The sequence below is a fragment of the Cydia splendana genome, chromosome 16 (genome assembly GCF_910591565.1).
Source record: "Cydia splendana chromosome 16, ilCydSple1.2, whole genome shotgun sequence".
NCBI lineage: Eukaryota > Metazoa > Arthropoda > Insecta > Lepidoptera > Tortricidae > Cydia > Cydia splendana.
The window spans coordinates 2574919-2590606 of record NC_085975.1 but is presented as its reverse complement, the minus strand read 5'-3'; the positions used below and the strand labels follow the sequence as shown (position 1 = coordinate 2590606).

The following is a 15688-nucleotide window of genomic DNA, read 5'->3' as shown; positions in this document are numbered from 1 at the left end:
TTTTCAAGACGGGATTCTACCCAGTGTGCGGCACTAGCATTTTCAGTACAAAAATACTTATGCATTTAACTTAATATTTTAAAAATATGAATTTTCGTAAATTAAGCATTTTTTGCCCAGACGTTGGGCAGGAAGCAGAAACTATGACTAAAAGATATTCGGGCCCAGAGCGCCAGGGCCCCACGGACCAAGGACTTCAACGCCGAATGGAATAAAATTTGGTAAAAAATAAAACTACACATTGTATCATAAAATAGAAATTTGTTTATTATCTATTTATTTAAAATTTCATCTAAAACACATTTCACAACAGTAATTCACAGTCACAAATACGATCTAATAAATTTAAACTAGTCAGGTCTAGCCTAGTTTAATGAAGATATCTAAAATATTGACAAATTGTTGTACTTACACACGAATTGAGGTAAATGTAAACCTAAAATACCTAAATAATATTAACAATAATATTTACAATGTAGTCACAGAATAGTTAATCTTATTTCGTACAGAAGTCCCACTAAACAAAAGCGATGATAGCTTAAGTCAAACGTCAACTTTTGACAGGCGAGTTACCGCATAATGTACTTACAGGCGGAGCCGAACAGCGCTATCTACATTAGCTGTCTAATTCGGAATTCAAATCTGTCTAAGGCTTTACTCATCTTGAACACTCAATGCATCTTTGCTTATGTAACAAATGTTGCGGTCGCTGCGTACCGTTTATAGAAAGTTGTTACTGCGACAACCGTCGCATGCGCGCACGCTCATTACCTATGTATGATCCGGAAAATACTTCTGAGAGATATCGATCACCGAAACCTCATTTGTCCGAATGAATATTTTACCATAATAATTAATTTAAAATAAATGTATAATAAATTAGGTATACCTAATAAAGAAAACGTGACGAAGACCTCCATTACGGGAGGCCGGATTCGAACCGGCGTCAGTTATTGGAAGGTGGCCAGTAATAGACGATTTACCCTATGTTTCCAAAGTTGTACAAGATAACATGTTAGATTCGACATATAAGTATGAAATTTTGGTAAATTAAACATCGGGCAAATAGTCTACGTAATGACTGATACCTTATTGATATTATGATATGATGAAAGCCATGGGCCTCGTTCGTCACATACTAAATTTACTAACGTCATACTACTTACTAGCTATGATTCGCTGATCACCCACACTACACTATGGCCCAGTTGCACCAACCACATTTATTTTAACAGACCGATTAACGTCAAACAACAGTAAAGTATGAAACCCATGCAATAAAATTTAGCGAACGCTTTAACGGTGACAAGACAGTTTGGTGCAACCGGCCCTATACATTCTCTAGTTACTTGACAGTAAGTCTTGGGTCTACCAGTCGTAGGTCTTGGGGTTGGTTTTGGCCTGGCCGATGTACCGTACTCCCTGTTACATTAAGACATTGACAGTTACTTGACAGTGACGGATACTAGGCGAATGTCGTCATATGGCTTGTCGGCCTTAGGGTTGGTTTTGGCCTGGCCGATGTTCCGTACTCCCTACTACATTAATGACATTGACAGTTATTTGACAGTGACGGAGATGAGTCGTATGTCGTCGTAGGGCTTGTCAGTCTTGGGGTTGGTTTTAGCCTGGCCGATGTTCCGTACTCCCTGCTACATTAAGACATTGACAGTTACTTGACAGTGACGGATACTAGTCGAATGTCGTCATATGGCTTGTCAGTCTTGGGGTTGGTTTTCGCCTGTCCGATGTTCTGTACGACCTCCATGCCGCGGACTACGCGGCCGAATACTGTGTGCTTGTTGTCTAACCACGGCTGAAACAAAAAAACATACCTAAGAAATCATGTGAGTGACCAGACCAAAATATACCTATGTGAAGTCACATCTCTAGGTAGGTAGGCAGCGGTAAGGTTGGTATCTACCACTCCAATTTCTTGGTCCAATGTGCATTGCGTCTCACTCTCTCACTAAGCAAAATGTGAGACGCAAATACATTGCGAATATCCGCATCCGCAACCGCGGAACTTCCGCATTATTTTCAAAATCCGCATCCGCATAAAATCGATGCGGAGCTTAATGCGGATGCGGATGTCGAATAAGTCGGTACAGGAACGTCTTAGCGGCGGCGTAAGTGCTAGGTAATTGCATCATTACCTATAACGAAATCGTCTAGCTAGACTCTAGATCCGCGGATGTGGGCCTTTAAATATCCGCATCCGCGGATGTTTAAAAATCTGCATCCGCAACATCCCTGGTGCCAAGAGAAGGTATCACCATTAAATTATTCTTACCGTTGGCGCCAAAGTAATGAAGAACTGGCTGCCGTTAGTGTTGGGTCCGGCATTCGCCATGCTGACCGTGTAAGGTCGATCGTGTTTCAAGTGAGGCTTGAACTCGTCCGCGAACTCGCCGCCCCAGATGCTCTCACCGCCAGTGCCGGTGCCTATAAATAAATAATGAAATCATTGAAGAAACGATCAAATGTGCGAGGAATTCAATCTAGGATTCAAACCGGAGTTCGCGGGTTCGAACAGAAAACATCGAGAGTTTTTATTGAATAAAAATAGTATGTGTGTCAGGCGCTTTTCTGCAAAGGAAAACATCTGAGACCTTGTTTCTTCACTGGATTTGCAGTTCTGATGACAGTCGCTTTGGTTGAAACTAGTGCCTTGACAAATCTTGGAATTTCTATGTGTTTGATCTCTTAATCGGTTTAACATCAGGAAATATAGTTTATATAAAACATTGTGTTCAAACTAAATATGAAAATATGCTAATAGAGACGGCCTTTTTCCATGACACTGACCAGTAGGGTCCCCCGTCTGCACCATGAACCCTTTGATGACGCGGTGGAAGATGTGCCGGTTGTAGTACCCGTTCCTGGCGTGCACGCAGAAGTTCTCGGCGGCTCGCGGCGTGTCCTTGCCAAACTGACGGATGTGGATGTGTGTAGGATGTGCTCGTGTATGTGGGTAGCCATGACACTGACCTGTAGGGTCCCCCGTCTGCACCATGAATCCTTTGATGACGCGGTGGAAGATGTGCCCGTTGTAGTACCCGTTCCTGGCGTGCACGCAGAAGTTCTCGGCGGCTCGCGGCGTGTCCTTGCCGAACAGACGGATGTGAATGTCGCCCAGCGACGTGTGCAGGATGGCCTGCTCGTATATGCGTTGGACGCCTGGAAATAAATTAATATTATTATTATTATTTGTCCACAATGTCACCATCTATTATAGTCACAATCGTTTTCAGAGACCCAGGCCGCGTAGCCAAGATGCCAATCGCTTACGCTTCGTAGCGATCGAAACGCAACTGTCACTGTCACACTAATATGGAAGAGTAGCCGATAGCGATTGTAACCTTATAACACTTTAAACGCTCGCGTTTTGTACACATATTTAATTACACAAACGGGTCTACCGCGATATAAAATCATTGTTTTTACCTTTAACCCTTTACCTTTTGAGTTTTTTCATTGATTTTTTTATTGTTTTTTTTATTGTAACCTTGGCTAGGCCGGCAGAACTGACTCTACGAAAAAATCAGAACTTCAAATATACAGCTAAAGTAGCTGTTTTGTAGCATTTTACGCGACTAACTATTCTTTTGTCCAACTAAAGTGACTATCGATTATTAACTAACCAGCAGCACATGCTAACTAAACAAGACTTTATAAAAAATTAAGATAAGACGTGTCACGTGTGTTCCGGAACATGTAGAACCGATTCTTTTTGTACGCCGTGCAGAACATATATCCTCTATTTTGAAGTGTATCCTTTTAAAAGGACCCTGGGCTTTAGGAGGATATTTATTGCCTGTAAAGCTTACCTTGCTCCTCCGTTGCAGAAATGATATTTTCCTTAGACTGCTTCTCATTAAATATGTCTCTGTCAGCATCCGGACTCCTGATATAATTTGGACTACTTATAGAAAACATGTAGACCGTCGCTTGGTTCTGTTTGTACGCCGTGCAGAACATATACCCTCTTAAGTTCCACAGTCATTCATGCAGTTTCGAATTTGAAACTTTCTTTAATTCCAGCTGATTTTAAAATTCGTTTAAGATTCTCCTTTTAAAAGGACATCGGGATTTGGGAGGTTAATGCTCGTAAAACTTATCTTGCCGAAATGATATCATCCTTCGACGGTTTTTCATTAAATATGTCTCGATCAGCATCCGGACTCTTGATATCATCTGGACTTCTTCTAGAAAACATGTAGAAGCGGTTCTTCTTGTAGGCCATGCACACATGGTGCATACACCCTCTTAAGTTCACAATAATTCTTACAGTTTCGAATTTGGAACTTTCTTTAAATCAAGCTGATTTTAAAATTCGACTTGAGTTTGTCCTTTTAAAAGGACATAGGGATATGGGAGGTTAATGCTTGTAAAACTTACCTTGCCCTTCCGTCGCCGAAATGATGTCTTCCTTCGACGGCTTTTCATTAAATATGTCTCTGTCAGCATCCGGACTCTTGATATCATCGGGACTTCTTCTAGAAAACATGTAGAAGCGGTTCTTCTTGTAGGCCGTGCAGAATAACGTCGGGTCCGTCTTGATATTGAGGAGGGTGGGGTTCTCTGAGCCCTCCATCTCGAGGGTTGAGGCCACTTTTGATTGGTTGGTTCGACCCTGTGAAAGTTTACAATCAGATTTAACCTCGTGAGACTAAATGTACATTAGAATGTACATATTCGTTGCAATCTAATTTGAACCTTTCGTGAACCAAATAAAGTAGCATTTCGCCGCTATATTTACTCAACCTCGTATCTGCAACACTCATTTGATGACAAAAACACCCGTATTCCGAATGAAAGAAAAGCGACATTTCCATCAAATGATAGTTGCAGATATGAGGTTGAGTAAGTATAGCGACGATTTCTTTTGTTTCATTGCTGTTCCAATGAAATTCGTTCCAATTTACTTATAGAATAAGGTTCAAATTAAAAATTGGGAAACTTCATATGGTGGGTCTTACGAGGATAAATGTAGAAGGTTTTGAAATAATGGATAGGTGAAAGTTTTTACGAGAACTTTTCGGTTGTGGAATCAACTGAGGTTTTCTCGAGAAAATACAGTATGAATTTCTTCAAAACACGAATATACCTTTAGAAAAAGAGTTGGTAATGCGCATGTGACATCTCAGGAGGTACAAGCATCCGAAGGCTACGGTAGCCGCCTACCATCTCTCAATGGTATGCTTTTATATACTACCGGCATAAGAAACAAAGAAGTAATCGTAACTTGATTTGAAAGTGGCAGCCATTTAAAAATAGTCGTAGGCAAGCCTGAGCTGGGTTGGCATTAATTCCAATGCAGTGGCAAGCTGGTTGGAATCGAGTAATAACTTAATAAGGACACTCTGCCACTGCTTCCTAATGATCAGTGCAATACTTTACTTATAATTTCAAGCTGTAGAAAATGGGCTCAACTGTTTGAAAATCAGGCAAGCTGGTTGGGAAATAAGGACACCCAGCCACTGCTTCCTAATTATCAGTCCAATACTTTACTTATAATGTAACAATAATGTAAATAAATAAAAAAGCCTTATTTACAAACTTGGTATCGTTTAGGTACATGCTGTTAATTCCTAATTTATTTTATCTACTATATTTTTTCTTTTTTAAGCTTATTTTAATTAGTTAGTAAAAATATTTAGACTTAATTTTATATTTGTGTATTTTAAACTAAGACTCGATAGGACTGAGACATGAAACTATGACCCCGTATTGGGTAAAGGCCTCCTCCAATTTGTTTCATTCTTGTCTGTCTTTACATATACTGTTTGTGTCTCTTTTTAATTGGAGGGCTCACACACACTTATAAAGTACCAACCTGAAATAGAGCTAAGTGCAACGGCCTAAGGTTCTCCGGCTTGCCCAGCATGGTGACGCAACGGTTGGTGACCAGGTTGACGATCTTCACGCCTAGCATGGTGGCGTACAGAACAAAATGGCCGCTCGCGTCGAAGGTTATGTTCGCGTAGTGGACAGAGTCGGATTTTTCCAGGTCTCGCTCAGTAGCCATTCTGTGAAAAAAAAAATGTATTCTGAAATAGTCTATGACGCTGATGGGCTTAAAATCAGACAGGCTGTGCCCACACAATAATAAGATGTACGTTGGTTATTTGTGTTTGTAAGTCTAAAAGTTACATAAGTAAGCGCGAAGTTTAACACAGATGGCGTTGCAATCGTTTTAATAAGCTATTTCATTAGATATGCAAATCCAAAGAAACCTAATTAAATCACGGACTACATACCCTTTTGGGCATTCCGATTCCTGGCATTTTGTTGCATTTATATGTTGTTGGGTTTTAACCTCTCGTGTGCCGTGATTATTTTTTTCTAATATTTTCCTCGTACGCGGATCCGCGCTCTGGCATACGAGGGCTTAATTAATCTCAATGTGAAGTTTTATGTTTTGGGCAGCTGCTGGTGCTGCAATACCTGGAAGCGCTTATTTAGGAGGCAAACGAACAGACGAATCGCAACACCCGCAAGACCAGAGGGTTTGGAAGTGCGTTGCCGGCCGAGGATGAGAGCACGCTTTCTTTTGAAGGGTTGAATGTCGTATCGTTCCGGAAATAGCGCAGGCGACAGTTCCTTCCCGCCATTTAGGTGTACGAGGCAGGAAGTCTCAGGAGAAACGCAGGAGGACAGCCAATCGTCTGAATGATGAACCTCAACAAATCAAATGTTGAACGTGAAACCCTCACCTCTGTCCGAACTCCATGTTGGGCAGCTGCTGGTGCTGGTGCTGCAGCTCCTGGAAGCGCTGCAGGCTCTCGTCCAGCACCCGGGCCATGCTGACACCTACACACACCCTCACCTGCGTCCGAACTCCATGTTGGGCAGCTGCTGGTGCTGGTGCTGCAGCTCCTGGAAGCGCTGCAGGCTCTCGTCCAGCACCTTGCTCAGCCGGCCTGACACGAAATTGAACACACGCACCTATTATACCAACATAAACACACACGTAAAGTATTAACACAGAATAAGTAGCACAGAGGGTTTACTCGCCTTCACGAACTAGTTAGACAAAGTTAGTAGGGCAAAATGCGGAGTGGGCCACGCCTGGTATTACGGAATAAATATTTGCTATAGGCAGCAACGACAGTAGAATTTTGAGATTTATATCCTCCTCAGGCCCAAGGTCCTACCTATAGGACCTCTTCAGTTCGATGAAATGTAAATCCTATTCAATTGGAACAGAGTCACTTTTGCTTTGTTTCGTCCAATTTTCCAACAATTAAAAGTCAACTCTATTTCCTACACTGTAGGTTCAAATTTTGGATCTTTCATTTGTATGACTGGGCCTAAGGAGTCTATCTTGTTTCATTTCAAATCAAATCTGAGTATTGGGCTATGTGATACACGCGATAGAGGAACTAAAAGTTCGATTACGCTTTAGAAAGCCCATTTTGGGCATATTATTACCAAGTCTGGTAAAAGGCAAGGGTGAAAAGAAGACGCGGATATCAAACACGCATGGTAACTCGACACTTTGCGCTTAAGATTTTTCAAATTTGCCGTCTTTTTCTATTAACAAAGTTGGGTTGCCAAAATGTAGAGGTACTAGTGACTATGTGAGCTGTAGACCTCGAGAACCTACATGCCTCCGCCATTTTTAAAAAATATCCAAAAACTAAATCGACAAAAATCTATTTAATCATCGGACCTGCTCACAACATTTTACGAGAATAGGGTATTTTCCTACTAGTCAAATCAGTTACTTTTTTAGAACTGTCAAAACGATTTGCTAATATGGAATTTATATGAAACATTACATCGTGACGTCACGGTCAACTCACCTACTTTATATATTTCTATCCGATTTATTAAATAGAACATGTGATTAAAAATAACTCCTATCTGTGTTTTTCTAATAATTATCTGGTGCTTTATTTCATGCATGGTGTAAAATAATTTATTTTAAATACAGTATAATACCCAATTGGTTAAGAATTGCGACTTGTAGAGGAGAACATCCGCACATACGAAAGCATTATTGGCCAAGCTAAAACGGAGAAACTCGCATTCGCTCGGTCAATACATTTTGACAAGTGTGTTCCATCCAAAGCCGCCAGGCGTGCGCCACTGTCGCACCCACTATCCATTAGATGTAAACTTTGAACCAAATACCTTCCTATCCAGGCTGATGGAGGCCATCTTCTTCCCGTCCGGCGAGAAGGCCACCGACGTCGGATAGGTCTTGTTCTTCACGAAGTCGAACAGGTCCGTGTCCAGCTTAGAGTCGAACTCGACGTTCTTAGGGAACTTGTATTCGTGCTTCGGCCCGGTCCAGTATTCCACTATACCTAAAACGTATACAGATTTAGTTCTTCTTCTTCCTCGCGTTATCCTGGCTTTTTCTCACGGCTCATGGGAGCCTGGGGTCCGCTTGACAACTAATCCCAAGAATTGACGTAGGCACTAGTTTGTACGAAAGCGACTGCCATCTGACCTTACAACCCAGAGGGGAAACTAGGCCTTATTGGGATTAGTCCGGTTTCCTCACGATGTTTTCCTTCACCGAAAAGCGACTGGTAAATATCAAATGATATTTCGTACATAAGTTCCGAAAAACTCATTGATTGGTACGAGCCGGGGTTTGAACCCACGACCTCCGGATTGCAAGTCGCACGCTCTTACCGCTAGGCCACCAGCGCTTCCTAGGCCACCAGCGCTGTATACAGATGGTAGTGCATAATTATTTTACTACATATAGTATTTTCACGGAAACGTACGAACGTGTCTATTTCAGTCAGTCTCGGAACAAAAAGTACTGAGGTTGACTGAATTAACATGACAAATACGAACGTTTCCGAGAAAATACGATGGAAAACAATTATGCACTACATCAGCACGTTGAGTACATCGTGTCGTATCGGCATAAAAATTTCGTTTCGGCCGAAAGTTCGATTTTGCTCAAAAACTGCCGAACTTTTTGACCGCGCTGAAACTGTATATTCACGAGTGTCCAACTGAAGTGTCGGTTACGTCCAAAGGTTCGGCTTTGGCCGAAACTAGAGAAAAACCTAGCCTTCGGTTTCGGCAAAAAATTCGGTTGAACACTAATAAGAAATAAGTATATTGGGTATAAAAAAGAGACGCTTTCGAGATAGATTTTCGTGCGTTGACCCGCCTGTTGCTATCTCTATTGCACGCGCATTATTATATGCGATGTTCGAAAAACTGTCTGGAAAGCGTATCTGCTTTAGTTAATACAGTGGTTTTTAGTCGTACTAATTAACTTTTTCTCTTGCTTACTCAATAATCATCAGACTGTAAAAACCGTGAAAGTTTAAAGCAATAAATAAATGCAATACAAACTGTTTCGCAGTTTGGCGAAGTTTTGTAATAGTTATAAGTGTATTTTTGATTGTTAACAATAAATAAAAAAATATATATACCAGCTTTGTCGACGGACACCGCTGTTTCGTACACTGGGTTGTAACAGATGGTGGCCACTGTGCTTTGGTGGAGGGTCTCGAACGTGTGGAGGGGGGCGCCTGAGGCTTGTGTGCCGTCGAATATGTGGATCTTGTTACTGCCTTTCTCTGAACTGTAAATAATTTAATAGGTAAAAATGTGCACTTAGCATAATTCCGATCTACTACCCACTGTAGAACCAAGTCAAGAAGTAATGGCTGATCGGACAAAGGCTCATTATGTACAGATCTAGTGCATAATTATTTTCCATCGTTTTTCACGGAAACGTACGAACGTGTATTGCTATTTCAGTTAGTCTCGGTACAAAAACTACTGAGGTTGACTGAAGTAGCATGACAAATACGAACGTTTCCGAGAAAATACGATGGAAAACAATTATGCACTACATCTGTACCTAGCAATTTTTCATTGATTGTATAAGAAAATAAAGAGAATGTAATTAATATAACAACTTATTTGGTGCAGTGTTTCAGTTTTCCTGGCCCGAAGGCCGGCCCGCCACACCGCGAAAGAGGCCCAAGAAGATGGTTAGGTTAGTACCCTCGGCCCATGTCAGTACGCATACCGAATGAACCGAGCCGGCCGAAGCAAAAAAACTATGCACGAGCGGCCTATATGCTTTGGAATAAAAATCTTGCCAGCGCGAGTCAGCGGAGGGTACAGCGCCATCTAACGGCAAATTGAGTAAACTTTCATTCACTATTGTCTATTATTCTTTACCATTGTTCGATCAAACCACAATATGGATGGGTGAAGTAGATAACGCTGTATGGTGCCATGTGTTTTTTTTGGTAACTTGATTTTCAAATGTCCATTTTTGACAGCCATTTCTCGAACGATATTAGTCTATTATTATTAGTGTGTTGTCAAGTTGTCATGACAATCCATACGATTTGACAGTTCGTGGACTAATAATATTAGTCTAATATCGTTCGAGAAATGGGCCCCTGATTTACCCTCGTAAGGCTCAATGTACAGTCACCTGCAATAATATGGTACACAACGAAGACTGCAAAAATATCTTATTTGTAGAGCCATAAGCGTGTCACATATTTTTGCGGCCCTCGAAGAGTAACATATTATTGCAGGTGACTGTACATACATATATGCTGCATTCTAATTCAAAATAAAATAAAGTAGTATTTCTTTTATATGTCATTCCTTTTAAAAAAAAAGAAATTAATTCCTATTTATGGTGGTGGGTCTTACGAGGTTAACACCAAAAATTCTGATTCAGTCAGGCGTGGCTCACTCGTTTCGTCGCTTTGCTACAGGTAGCTAAAAGTACATCCGTTCCACACCACTTTTGGTGGCTAGCCACAAGCCGCGCGTGGCGCTGTCGCCACCTAGCGGCCATATCTGTCCTGATCGTAACAGACGCGTTTTGTTAGAGAGTGAGTCTTCTGTACCTAGTACTATTATTTATTCTGTGATTCAGTGTACTTTAAGATCCTTACACTGCCAATGCTGATATCGGGTCGCCGGCAGAATGCACCCACTCCACTCGGTACGGTTCAAACTCCACTGTGAACATGTTGATCATGTCTGGAACATTCAAAATGGTGTCATTTTAATGGCCACTTTGGTATGGTAGTTTTAGGTGGCACTGTCTGTAATGGCTCCTCTACACAATGGCCCGGCGCTGGACCAGCGAGATGGCCATGCGATGGTTGAGAGCACGCACTATGGAATGGGCCAGGTGCAGATGCGTTCGCACCATCGCTGGAAGGATCATCAATTCATCACCTTTGCTGTGCAGACGAAAAACCGACACCATGGCCATCCCTACGCCATCCCGCCGCGCCATAAGCCATCCAACACCGCTACCCTCTACACCAGCGGTTCTCAATCTTTTTTTTTGACGGAACCCTTTTGGAAAGCGAAATACTTGATGGAACCCTACAATAAAACAATAGTTTTTAGAAGTGTGTTTTTTGCATAGTCAAATTTTTCGAGGCGACTAAAGCATAGTGTTCTAAATTCTTGTGGAACCCCTGCAGGGGTGTCGCGGAACCCTAGAGTTCCGCGGAACACACTTAGAGAATGGCTGCTCTACACGATGGTCCAAGTGGGTCAGTATGATGGCCCATCGTGTAGAGGAGCCATTAGTGGAGGCGGTAGTGGAAAGTCTTCATGGCTGATAAAGGTATTTGTCACAAAATAGGAGTTTGTGTCTAAGGTTGCCACCTACCCACATTGGACAGGTGGAAACCACCTTAAGACGCTCAAAATATGACATTGAGCTTACTGTGGGTTTGGATTAGGTTTTATTTTTAAGCCAAGTCATTGAATATCATCAGATTAAAATTAGCTTCCCAGGTTATTAATGGAGTAGTATTCAACAAGTATATAAGTGGAGTTAAAGGATTGCAACTTAATCTGACTATACGAGTATGTTAAAGTTGAAAATGACATGCAATGCCACTGTGTTATTAATAGGTACAGTCAACAACAGAGCTATGAATACAGCCAAAGTGTCAAAAATATGTGTACAGTACTTTATTGCCTGTACATTAAGGTCGTGTATACATATTTTTGGCACTTTGCCTGTATTCATAGCTCTGTTGTTGACTGTACTATAGAGAAGCCATACCAAACAATGAAATTGTCGCAATCCATAGAAGGTAGGATCGTATAGAAGTGGTATACGCGTGCCTCCGTGAGGGGCAAAACATACGCAATGCGACACTATGATTGGTCGAATTTATTTGTTGCCCACCATAATCCATACTAAAAAAACGGTGGGGAACAAAAAATATGTGAGACTGACAAGGACAAACAATAATAGCGCTTTCGCTGTTACTCCTACTGAAAGATACATAAGACTATCCCGTTCTGTCAGTTACCGTACCACTCATGCCCAATCCAGTTTAATACTAGATTCATGTCGCAATCACAACCTATACCACGCGACATGGATGAGATGGGCATACCCGAGCACCTAAGGTTTCTGATTCAAAACTTATACCTAGATGGACAGTCGAAAGTAAGGCTAGATAACACCGTCTCAGGCAATTTTAAGCCAGAACGTGGAGTCCGCCAGGGCTGTATACTCTCCCCTGTACTTTTTAATCTGGTTGGAGAACACATTATGCGTAGAGTACTGGAAAACTGGAATGGCGGTGTAAAGATAGGAGGAAATCGCATAAGTAATCTACGCTTCGCCGACGATACGACTCTGGTGGGATCGAACGAGGAGGAGTTAGCGGAAATGTTGAGGACCCTGGAAACAGTCAGCTTGGAGTACGGCTTGAGAATCAATAGAGGCAAGACCAAGCTGATGTTCGTAGACAGGAACAACACTGCGCCACGTACGTACGAACTCCAAGATCTGGATACTGTGGACGATTTCATATACCTGGGCTCTCTAATACGATCCAATGGCGACTGCGACAAAGAGGTGGTGCGCAGAGGTCAGATGGCAAAAGCCGCGGTAAAAAGATTGGAGAAGATATGGAAGAACCGCGGAATACGCGTGAAAACAAAAGTGAATTTAATGCGGACCCTAATCTTCTCCATCTTTCTATATGCGTCAGAAACGTGGACCCTGAAGGCAAGAACAAAGGAAAGGATTGATGCGTTCGAAATGTGGTGTTGGCGGAAAATGCTGGGGATCAAGTGGACGGACCGCCGCACAAACGAATCAATCCTTAGCCAGCTGAAAATTCGAACACGACTCTCCACTATTTGCACACAGCGCATACTTCGATTCTTCGGACACGTGGCTAGACGCGAAGATAGTCTAGAGGTATTGATAATGGTCGGTCACGTAGAAGGGAAGAGAAGTAGAGGAAGAGCGCCTACCCGGTGGATAGACACAGTAAAGGCATATGCAGGACCCAAGGCCCAGACCTGCCTGCAAATGGCGCAGGATAGGAGTGCCTGGAAGAAAGTGGTATTAAGCGTTGGTAATCACGACCCTCAGCAATGAGGATACGACTGGAAAGAAGAAGACCACGCGACCAAAACGTCGTAAAATTAATGGCGCTTACGCGTTTAGATCGTGAGATTAGTTTAGTTCATTCTCCACTTCTATGATTTGATGTCAAAACAACATCAACTCATGGCGCAAAATACTGGTTCTCTGTGCCAGTTCTATACGTTAACAATAATAGTCAGTCAGTCAATGTGCACTTACCAAAATTGACAACATCAAAGACTTTGAGCGTCTTCTCCGGAGATGCGGTGCACAGCAGGGATCCAGTGCTGTTGGCTGCAATGTCACTAATGGTGGAGAGGTGGCAGCGGAAATGCTTTACAAACTCTATGCCCTCCTCCTGAAATATCACAATAAAGTGGTTTAATGTATGTTGTTTTTTTAAAAAAAATGCCTTGCTGGTTTTTCAACAGGAACACAGAAAGAGCCGCCTCACGAATAAATTGCCGGGCTGTATACATTCAATAGGTGGGTCCACAGAGCAAGCAGCCTCGTGAGGAAATTGCCGTGCAAAGCAGCTCGGTCTGTGTAGACGTGCCTCGGCCACATTGCCTCGGGCAAGGCACGTCTCCACGGACCTAGCTACTTCGCACAACAATTTCCTCGCGAGGATGCTTGCTGTGTGGACCCACCTATTGAATGTATACTGAGTCAGTCTAAGCTAACTCTGCACTGGCTTGGCAAGCAATAATAAGAGCAGCTGATGCAACGGAGCCACAAAATTTTGTTGTCTAAATAGTGTTTAGTTTTGAGTTTATAAAAGTTATAAAACACATATGTATGTTAGTCTGTAAGGTTATTGTAATATGGGTCTTGTTGCCTAATTTAAATGTTTAAATAAATAAATAATGTAAAAGTGTGGAGTGCCACCATAAATGTGAAATTCCTATAAAAATATGATAGACATAAAAGTACCTGTTTCTTCCAAAATTTGAGGTGTCCATCTTGACTGGCTGTGACAATGAAGTCTGTTTTGGTGACAACCACATGCGAGACCACATCTCTGTGCATGTAACTCCGCTCGTAGGTCTCCGAGGATGGCAGGTTCTCCAAATACAAGGATTCAAACTCTAGAACTGAGGCAAACACCAGAACATTAACACATGATAAAATCAATTTATCTTCAAGATATTTGGTTAGTTTTTAGGGTTCCGTACCCAAAGGGTAAAAACGGGACCCTATTACTAAGACTCCGCTGTCCGTCCGTCCGTCTGTCACCAGGCTGTATCTCATGAACCGTGATAGCTAGGCAGTTGAAATTTTCACAGATGATGTATTTCTGTTGCCGCTTTAACAAATACTAAAAAGTACGGAACCCTCGGTGGGCGAGTCCGACTCGCACTTGTCCGGTTTTTAAATTAAATACAGTTCCCTTACATACTTTGTATTAACTACAGGGATAAAAAAAGACTGCAAGAAAGTACGAAGATTTCGTACATCGACCCGCTATTTCCCGTCTTTGTCGCACGCCGCGTAATTATATTGCTATCGCGCCCATGACACTGCCACTATACGAACGGGACAGCAATATAATTACGCGCGTGCGATAGAGATAGACAATGGCGGGTCAATGCACGAAATTCTTCGTGGTTAGCACCCTTACTGCAGTACCTTTTCTTTTCTTATGTTTGGGTACAGCCGCCTCTGAAGGCATAGGACCGATCCAGGCGTCGGCATCTTCAGATTCCTCTGCTTTCTCCGGGCTGGCCGGCCTCTTTTCCGCAGACATGTTTTATGATTTTTTTTTTGATGTTATAAACAGTGCTGGTAAAATAAGTATGTTTTGATAAATTATGATAAGACGCTGTGCAATTAGAGCCGAAAAGAAACCTAAACGAGTTGATTTGATTTTGACAATGAAATGACACTAATGACAGCGTCAAGAGGATGTTTTTTTTTGTGAAGGCATTGCCAGTACATAGTTTTTAATTACCCCAGTAAATTAATATATTATATCAAAGAATATAATACTCATGATAGCCATGATTCATGATAGGTATTACCTTTTTTTAAAGAAGAAATAAAAAAGTTATCAATATTCTTATAAAAAACAAAAAGTGCAATAAATTTTTCTAGCTCAAAATCTAGTCAGACTGCACTGCGATAAGTGTCCTGCAAAAAGACAGAGTAGTTGTAATAACAATAACCACTGTCGGCTACAACTTTATGTAAGTAAGAAAAGAAGATTAAGTTACATTATTATTATCTTTATTTATTTTTCGTCTTACGTTAGGTTTGTTATAATATGAATATAAAAGTAAAATATAAAAACACTTACAAAACAATAAAAAATACATA

The 15688-nt window shown here is 41.7% G+C and overlaps 1 protein-coding gene and 1 long non-coding RNA gene across 2 annotated transcripts in view; both read right to left on the bottom strand.

Moving 5' to 3' along the window:
• The window catches only part of LOC134798131 (uncharacterized), a 148877-nt gene that overhangs the window by 50431 nt on the left and 82758 nt on the right, over nucleotides 1-15688 (bottom strand). The window lies entirely within an intron of this gene.
• Nucleotides 242-15228, bottom strand: LOC134798082 (peptidylprolyl isomerase domain and WD repeat-containing protein 1). Its single transcript, XM_063770417.1, has 12 exons — nucleotides 15002-15228; nucleotides 14306-14466; nucleotides 13592-13730; nucleotides 10911-10998; nucleotides 9414-9565; nucleotides 8143-8318; nucleotides 6833-6951; nucleotides 5840-6032; nucleotides 4402-4636; nucleotides 2992-3180; nucleotides 2294-2445; nucleotides 242-1816 (listed from the first exon to the last, which is right to left on the bottom strand). Exons 1-12 carry the CDS (start codon nucleotides 15117-15119, stop codon nucleotides 1673-1675), a joined length of 1866 nt encoding a protein of 621 aa, XP_063626487.1. The 5' UTR covers nucleotides 15120-15228; the 3' UTR covers nucleotides 242-1672.